Genomic DNA, 9,376 nt, shown 5'->3' with positions numbered 1-9,376 from the left:
ACGTTTTTTTGGAATGGATTTGTGGCATCTATCTTCATTTCTTCCTCTCTTGCTATCTTCTTGGACAAGAGATATCATCCTGGGAACAACCAGATACCCCAGTGTTGGTTCTAGGTGACTTCTAACTCCTGCTCTGTTATTGTAGCCATTCCTTATTTCAGAAGATTGTACCATGGTCAGTGTACACCCACTGGCAGATTGCTCTGGCAATGTACAATTGACAAGAGTCACCACAAGGAGACACACAATGGTGGGTCAGTTTAAGGAGAAAGGGAATCATACTGTTGGGCATTCGGGTTAGTCAATCTTATTAATAGAAACACAGACATCCTTCCTAAGGCTAGAGTTCCTTTTTTTAATGCTCATAGCATTCAGATTAAGCTGGATTCTAAGGTAGCACTTTTGATTCGTAACTACTTTATAAGTTCTACGATCTAACTTTTACTTCAAATTAGATTAAACTCCTATTATTAACTGTTGCCATCAAATAAATAGAGCAGGCTCTAGAACGTTTTAAATACTATTTAAGAAATTCCCGGGGGGGGGGGGGTGGTGGTATGTAACCAATGTTTTAACCAAGATACTCATGGTTGTTGAAAGCATGTTAAATCAAAACCAAGCATGGTAGCACATACGTATAAACTAAGCACTCTAGAGGCTGAGGCAGAAAAATCACAAGTTCCGGGTAAGTTTGACCTATTATAGCAAAACCCTATCTTAAAAAGCTATAATCCAAAGCTAATACTAACAAAACCTGAAGGATTATCAAAATGAAATTATAACATTTATGAAATGATTATAATTTCAAATAATGTGAGTCTCTGTAACTATTGCTCTCATTTCTTGTTCTGTTTCTCTCACTCTACCTCCTCCCCTGTAAGTCCCATTTATAGACACCAAAAACTGTTTAAGTGGCTAGAGGCCAACCTGGGCATTTGGTACCCATTTTGAAAGTTCTTCCAAAGCCTAACCTTCTCTCACAGCACTAACTGTAAGTTCTACATAATGCTCAGTGGAAACTGGCTGTACAACAATTGAAAAGCTGGCTGCCATATTAAATAATCAAAGCTGGTAAGTGTTACCTAAAAGATGGTTCTTACTGAAAACATATTAGATCCTATGGAAAACTCTAACATCTCTGCTATTAGGAGATTTTTCTATTCAAATGATCTACCGGGCCCACTAAACCTAATAGCAATAAAACATTGACACATACTTGAAGGGCATTTCTGATCAATGTTACTTTTTTTGTGGTGCTGGGGATCAAATTCACTCACACTAGGCAAGTGTTCTACTACTGAGCCACATCCCAGTTCTGATATGAGTGTTTTTGAGGGATCCTAAAATAACATAGTGGAAATAGTAATGATCACACAATGTGCAAAGACTTTTTATTCAGGACTTACTACAGCAAAGAGGCAACCACTGTCACTTTTGTTTTAGCAGAGACTCAATGACAGGTAGAGGAATGAGAAAATTTTATAGTGGGAAAGGGCAAGCTTCTGGTATGTACAGGTTGGCAGCCATTAAATTGGGGAAGCTGCAGACCAGCTAACTAGAAATGGGATATCCTATGTGATTTCTCAGAGTTGTGTCTTTGAATATCTCTTGTTGGACCTAAGTTAGAAGCATAGACAAAAATTATGGAAGTTGTTAATTATTAATCAATTCCTGGCCATTAGGGCTGATTGTTACAGAAGTTATTCTTTAGCTTCCTAGATCGTTACTAATGTTAGCAAAATGACATCATCCAAGGTCTGATTTGAAGGAGGTGGGTTTCCAGAGCTGTTTATCTTAGACAAAAGTGTCATTTTTCTGAGAAGGTTGCTAAGAGCTGTAGATTATAATTCTACTTTCATATATGGTCCAACAATTACCAATTTGTGTTTTCTTTTTTTTTTCTTTTTTTTTTTTTTGGTTTTTCGAGACAGGGTTTCTCTGCGTAGCTGGCCTCGAACTCACAGAGATCCGCCTGGCTCTGCCTCCCGAGTGCTGGGATTAAAGGCGTGCGCCACCACCGCCCGGCCCAATTTGTGTTTTCTATCTCTCAGTAGACATCTCACACACAGCAATGAGAACAAAAGTATTCAAGCTGACCTGGGAAGAAATTTGTTGGTGTTCTGGTACTGCTGCACCCCCAGGCAGCAATCTTTAAGGCTGTTAAAATTATATAAATGAACTCTCCAGAAAAGTTTCCTTGTGAGTGGATATGATAGAGCAGGTGGTCCTTCACTGAAATATAGCCACATCATGAGAAGAAGGGACAGAAACAGACCAAACATATGATACAGTTAGTGTTTATTTCTGAAGTAACGTGGCCACCTCTGATGATCCCATATGTGACTGACTATTCCATAGAACACAGTATAATTTTGTGTGTGGCTATCAAATTGACAACTGTATTTAAATTGCCAAGAATTCAGGTAAAATCTATTGCAGACCCATGGAAGCACCTTTTTTTTTTTTTTTTTTTTTTGTGTGTGTGTGTGTGTGTGTGTGTGTGTGTGTTTGACAATCATCAGGAAACGAGCTCTAGTACACAGCAATATGAACAAGAAAGAACACTAAACGTCCCAAATCTACATGTGTCTTCAGCTGCAGAAGTGATTAGATGGTATACTTAACTGCATTCTGGGCTTGCTTCTGGCCAGCCTGATTTTAGTACAGATTGCAGCAGAATCCATCTCTTCTCGATAGTCCCCGCGCCCCCCCAAGCCTCACTTAGGAAGATGAGTCTGCTCTCCAAGCCATGGGACATTCACCACTTGATTCACAGGCTATTCAGACACAACTATTGGGGTAATGGTGTGCTAGGCCCATAGCCAATTCTGTGGAACCATGTACTGAATGCAAAGTGGATAGCATAAAATCTTGTTGGGAAAATGGCATCATATGATTCTACTGAAACCAGTTGGTATTGCACTAAGCCACACAAAATTATCTTCACAGGAACATACAGAATACTGGCAGCATAGGTTACCATGTAGGTCTATAAGGAAACCAAATGATTCCCTCTATCCATTAATTCCCTCTCCTTGCAATCCTGGGCTATGTTTCCTGCACTTGACTGTGGCTCAAAATTCCAGTTGCTTTTTAGTAACTAATAGAAAGGTCCCCAAAGACTTACCTCCCTAAACCATGCTAATTGCAGTTTTCCAAATCTAACAATGAGGTTTCCTAATGGCCTCCATGGTGCTAACTGCCCTAGGATCACTAATTTTGGATGTGGCTGGAATAGTACAATTGCAGGACCCCACAAAAGAGATTATATTTTTCTGTATTGGTAAGGGTTGGGACTGTGCACAGTGAAATTGTCTAGGTAGCTACAGGTTTCCTAATTAGAACTAAATCTCAGCCCTTTGACCTTTTGGAGAAGGGGCAGGGTCTTATAGCTGGCAGGACTATAAGAATTATTGGAGGCTTCAATAGAGAAAATGACAGAGGAGACAAGGGAATGGATGAGAGCTTCAGCCTTCCACGCAGCACGCATATTTTTCCTCATAAACGGTTTTGAGGGAGATACAAATCCTAAGGATACTAACTACCAATTTTGAAAATGTATTAAATACCTGACACATGAGTAGAAACCCTCTAATAGGTACCCTGACTCTGAGAGATAGCTAGTGTTACCTCCATTTTTATTCTCTGCCCATCTTCTTCGAGCCCCTTGTTTCACCCTACCAAAGCCTCTCTCCAGTCATTGCGCAGTTTTGGTGCAGAATCACCAGGTCCACTTTCCGCAGACCCACGGGAGGGGCTGGGCGGGGCGGGGTCGTCTTGCCGCAGAGCCCAACTGCGCCTGCGCGGACTGCGGCAGAAGGCGGGGTGTGAGAGGCGAGTATTCTGAGACGCGTTCACTGTTGGCTAGAACCTTCCTTCTTTCCCACCACCTCTAATTTCGGCTCCTGTGACTTGCTTGGAACTTTGGGTCTGGCAGCATCAGCAGCATTACTGCTAGCAGCAGTTCTGTGCAGAGGCGCCTCCACACCTCGCGTCCTCTCCTGCGAGCTCGCGGGCCTGTCGGTGTCAGCTTCCACACTCCGGTTGACAGGACCATGTCGCTGGTAAGCCAGAATTCGCGCCGCCGCCGCGGTGGAAGGGGCAATTCGCGCAACAGCAAAGGGAAAGGTCTCCCTGCTGCCGTGCCAGGCCCAGACGTCCCTAAGGATCCCAGCGATCCTCAGATCCTCCAGGGCCTCTGCGCCTCTGAGGGCCCAGGCACCTCCGTGATGCCCACCCCCCGGGAGGGCCCAAACACCTCGGTGTCACCCACCGCCTCTGAGGGCTCAAGCGCCACCGGGCAGCTCATCATCTCTAAGGGGTTGAACACCTCCGAGCTGCCCATCTCCGGGGAGGGTCCTGGCACCTCCCGGCCTCCTGCAGTCTCCGCGGGGCTGAACACCGCTATGTCAATCACCGCTGCAGAGGGCCCGAGCACCTCTGTGCCGCCCACTGCTCCGAGGGGCTCAAAGGCCTCTGAGCATCCTGATGTCTCTGAAGGGCTGAATATCTCCGAGCAGCCCCGCTCCGATGAGGGCCCTGGCGTGCAGCCCACCCTGGGTGAGGGCCTGGGAACCTCAGTGCCGCCCACCTTCTCCGAGGAATCGGGCATTTCCGTGCCGCTTCCCTCTGGCAAGGGCCTGAGCGCCTCTGTGTCGCCCACCGTCTCGGAGGGACCGGGCATCAACTTGCCCTCCCCCGCTAGTGAGGCCCTGAGCACTTCGGTGCCGCCCACTGCCTCTGATGGACTGGGCATCAACCTGCTGCCCACCCCTGCTGAGGGCCCGAGCACCTCCGTGCTGCTCTCGGTTTTGGAGGAACCCGACATCTCCGCGTCGCCCCCCTCCGCGGAGGGACTGAGCATCTCCATGCCGCCCCCCTCCGGTGAGGTCCAGAGCACCTGGGTGCCGCCCACCATCTTGGAGGGCTCTCGCGTCAAAGCGCCGCCCACCTCCAAAAAGGGACTGCGCATCTCGGTGCCACCCGCAGCCCCTGAGAGCCTTAGCACCTCAGCCAAGGGCGGGGGCACATCCCGGCGATCCATTGCTGCTGAGGGCTTCAGCATCTCGGCGGCGTCCTGCGCGGCGGAGGGATCCGCCACCTGCGGGCTGCTTCCCTGCATCGAGGGCCCGAGCACCTCTGGGCTGCACATCCTGGAGGAGGACCAGTGCACCTCCCGGCTGCACATCCTGGGGGAGGGGCCGAGCACCTCGCAGATGCCCCTAGGTGCCGAGGGCCTTAGCGCTTCCGGAATGTCCACTGCCGCTGACAACCCTGAAGCACCGTTGAGCTGCGGTGCTGCCGTGGGCATAGACTTATGCAAGTGCGCCTCCCTTGCTCTGCAAAAGGACTCTGGTCCCGTGGTACGCCCGAAGCGTTCCGAAGGCTTCCTGGATTTCCAGGTCCTGAGAGACAGTAAGAATTCCAACTCCATTACCATTATGGGCCTTGGCACCGCCCACGTTGCCCTCACGCTGAAGCCTCAGGATCCTATGGAGCAAAATGTGGCAGAATTGTTGCAGTTTCTGCTGGTGAAGGATCAGACCAAGTACCCCATTAAGGAATCTGAAATGAGGCAATTCATTGTTAAAGAATATCGCAACCAGTTCCCTGAGATCCTCAGACGAGCAGCAGCCCACCTGGAGTGCATTTTTAGGTTTGAACTGAAGGAGCTAGATACCGAGGAGCACACCTACATCCTGCTCAACAAACTGGGACCTGTGCCCTTTGAAGGCTTAGAAGACATCCCAAATGGGCCAAAGATGGGCCTCCTGATGATGATCCTGGGACAGATATTCCTAAATGGCAACCAAGCCAGGGAAGCTGATATTTGGGAGATGCTCTGGAGATTCGGAGTGCAGCGTGAAAGAAGGCTTTCCGTCTTTGGGAACCCGAAGAGACTGCTGTCTGTAGAGTTCGTGTGGCAGCGTTACTTAGACTACAGGCCGATCACTGACTGTGTACCAGTCGAGTACGAGTTTTACTGGGGCCCACGATCCCACCTTGAAACCACCAAGATGAAGATTCTGAAGTTCATGGCTAAGATCTATAACAAAGATCCTATGGACTGGCCAGCACAATACAATGAAGCACTGGAAGAAGATGCTAACAGAGTTGGTGGTGATTGGCGGGCTGTTCCTCACTTTAGGAGGCCCTTTTTTGAGGAAGTTTCTCCAGAGCTACTGGCTCCTGATTCAGATGCTCCTGGCTGCCCCTCAAAATATTCTCCCCATTCATGGCCTGAGTCAAGATTGGAGAGCAAGTCAAGGAAACTGGTCCAGTTATTTCTGCTGATGGACTCAACTAAGCTGCCTATACCAAAGAAAGGAATTCTGTATTACATTGGTCGAGAGTGTAGCAAAGTGTTCCCTGACCTCCTGAATCGTGCTGCTCGCACCCTAAACAATGTGTATGGCACAGAGCTAGTGGTCCTTGATCCCAGGAACCACTCCTACACCCTGTACAACCGAAGAGAAATGGAAGATATTGAAGAGATTGTGGACAGTCCAAACAGGCCCGGCAACAATTTCTTAATGCAAGTCCTAAGCTTCATCTTTATAATGGGCAACCATGCAAGAGAGTCTGCAGTCTGGGCCTTTCTGAGGGGCTTGGGAGTGCAAAATGGGAGAAAGCATGTGATTACCTGTAGGTATTTGAGTCAGCGCTACCTGGACAGTTTGCGGGTTCCTGACAGTGATCCAGTGCAGTATGATTTCGTGTGGGGCCCTAGAGCCCGCTTGGAAACCTCCAAGATGAAAGCCCTGCGATATGTGGCCCGAATCCACAGAAAGGAGCCACAGGACTGGCCAGATCAGTACAGAGAGGCCCTGGAAGATGAGGCCAATAGAGCTGAAGCGCACCGGCCATTGGTGGTTCGCAACTTGCGATAGATGAATGTGTGAGCAGTCAGCGAGGCCTTGTATGGCCAGGCCTAGAGTCCTGGTTCTCATGTACTGGGGTTGGGGGTGGGGGGTGGGGAACGTATTGTATTTGATGTTTGTGTTCCAGTTCCATTTGTGTATTTTTGTGTTTAGTTCTTGTTTGGTATCTTGAAAAGTTTCAATTGTTTTAATAATACTGTCCAGTAATGTAAATGTGATTGACCACTTGCTGTCTTTGTTGTACTTTACTATAAGAGTTTTGATAGTGTTATAAAATGTTTTGAGACTCTTTCCATCTTGTTGCATTGTCTGAAAGATAATATATAGCATATAGCTATAGATATAGGCTTTTCCTTGAAAGCTTGAAAACAGTCATCGTTAAAGTGATCTAGCTTCAGATATTAAACAAACAAATATACAACAACTGACAAAGCACTAAGTTGTGGCTGGCTTCCCTCTCTGTCTGCTATTGTGTAAAGAATACTAATGTCTACCTGTATTTGCTTTGCTGTGCTAAAGTGTATTGAAAAATAAAGGTGTAATAAATCAAACAATGTTAATGCACTCATTTATTCAATAAATATTTATTAAATTCCTCTCATATAATGGGGACAGTAGTATATTCTGGTTATAGTATGAGAGACATATACAAGATATAGCACCTTCTCTAGAACTCAAGGACCAGAAGTTTTATTATGAAATAAGCTATATAGTACACTAAGTAGAGAATTCTATGGTTCTTAAGAGGAGGTACATCAATCTAATTCCTGAATCCAAATAGTCCATAGTTAACATGATGGGGTGGGAGGAAACGATTGGGTTCTTGATACAACATGGGGTAAATAAACTCAAATCTGAATTTCAGTCTTCAGTGAGTATCGGTGTGGATTGAAGTCAGTCATCTGAAGGTAAGAGGTTTCACAAGTCATGAGCTGTCTCATTAAAGTAATTGAGTCATGGGGCTGGATAGTCCAGTGGTTAAGAGTACTTAATGCTCTTCCAGAGGACTTAAGCTTGGTTCCCGCACCCACTTTGGGCAACTCACAACTGCCTGTAACTCCATCTCCAGGAGATCCTTCTGCCCCTGGCAGGCACCCACACATGTGGCAGACACTCACACAAAGATATACACATGCACAAAAATAAAAATAAAAAATTAATGAAAAAGATATATGATTCTGTGAGCTGAAGCTGTAGCTCAGGGTGTCTGTACAAGGCCCTGGGTTCTATCCCAAGCATCACATAAACCTGATATGGTGAATCAAACCTATATTCCTGGCACTCAGGAAGTAGAGCCAGGAGGGACAGAAATTCAAGGTTATTGTGAGCTACATAGAGAGCTCAAGGCCAGCCTGGGATCCATAAGGACTTGTCTTAAATAATTTTAAAAAAATGTTTGAATTATCTTCCTCTGAATTATACTGTTGTTTTAACATGCATCCACCAAGGTTCAGAGACTGTCAAAGGAGGAAGGGAACATGGAAAGAATTTTAAGAGCTGGATGGTGGGGAAGAGTGCTGTGAAATGCAAAGTTCTAGCTTGGCATGGCTATTGTACTCATGAACTCACACCAACTATGGTTACCCTCATAAGACCTGCACAAGGTCAATCTAGCCAAAATTCTCAAGTGATGGGGAGCAGTGCTCTCCAGGCTCCACCTTTTCTGAGGAGCTACCTAATGGCAGTTGATAGCTGCTGTGGGAGGGAAAATACTTCTTTTTGAAATGTGGGCCATTGGTAGATTTTTCCATACTCTGTTAGGTGGCCCCACACCCATGCACACAAGGGAAGCACAAATTAGACTTAGTAGGTTATAAAAAAAGAGGACATAAATTTGGGAGGGGGCATGTTGGGGAGGACTTGGAGGGAGTTGGAGTAAAAATGGGGAGGGGGTGGATATGATCATGGTTCATTGTGTATATTATGATATTCTCAAGAAGAAAGAAAAAAAAGTAACATTTTTTTTAAAAAAAACGGGGGGGGGGTGTAGAGAAATGGCTCAGAAGCATTTGCTACTCTTCTAGAGGATCCAGTTTCCCAGCACCCATACCAAGCAACTCACTGCCACCTGGAACTCCAGCTTCAGGGATCCTACACCCTCTTCTGGATTCCACAGGTACCTGCACACACGTGCCATACACACAAACACATGTGCATGTGTGCAATGTGCTTACACATAATTAAAAGTAAACATTTAAATACATAAATAAATAAATGCATGTATAAATAAATAAATCTCTTAACTCATAGTGATATACACAGCACAGTTTTTGAGCCCATTTAACATAGTCTCCATGGGTTCCCTGTCATTCTGTTTATATTGTCGTCATTCAGGTAAACAAGCTAAAGGAGTGGCCCGCATACAGAAAATCAATTTTTCTAGCAAAGGTAAAATAGCCGTACTTGAACAATATGGTGATTTTAAAATTTTCTGCTGAGGTATGTTATAGTCCATTGGCAAAATCTAAGTCAAATAGCCAACCTTATTGTGAACG

At 45.8% G+C, this 9,376-nt stretch overlaps 1 protein-coding gene across 1 annotated transcript; it reads left to right on the top strand.

Annotated features, from left to right (window-relative positions):
• Positions 1–3,808: 3,808 nt before the first annotated feature.
• Magee1 (MAGE family member E1) lies at positions 3,809–8,668 on the top strand. Its single transcript, XM_006991561.4, has one exon. The coding sequence runs from the start codon at positions 4,056–4,058 to the stop codon at positions 6,888–6,890; it is 2,835 nt and encodes a 944-aa protein (XP_006991623.1). The 5' UTR covers positions 3,809–4,055; the 3' UTR covers positions 6,891–8,668.
• Positions 8,669–9,376: the final 708 nt, after the last annotated feature.

The sequence above is a fragment of the Peromyscus maniculatus genome, chromosome X (genome assembly GCF_049852395.1).
Source record: "Peromyscus maniculatus bairdii isolate BWxNUB_F1_BW_parent chromosome X, HU_Pman_BW_mat_3.1, whole genome shotgun sequence".
Taxonomy (NCBI): Eukaryota; Metazoa; Chordata; class Mammalia; order Rodentia; family Cricetidae; genus Peromyscus; species Peromyscus maniculatus.
This window is presented reverse-complemented; position numbering and strand designations above follow the sequence as displayed.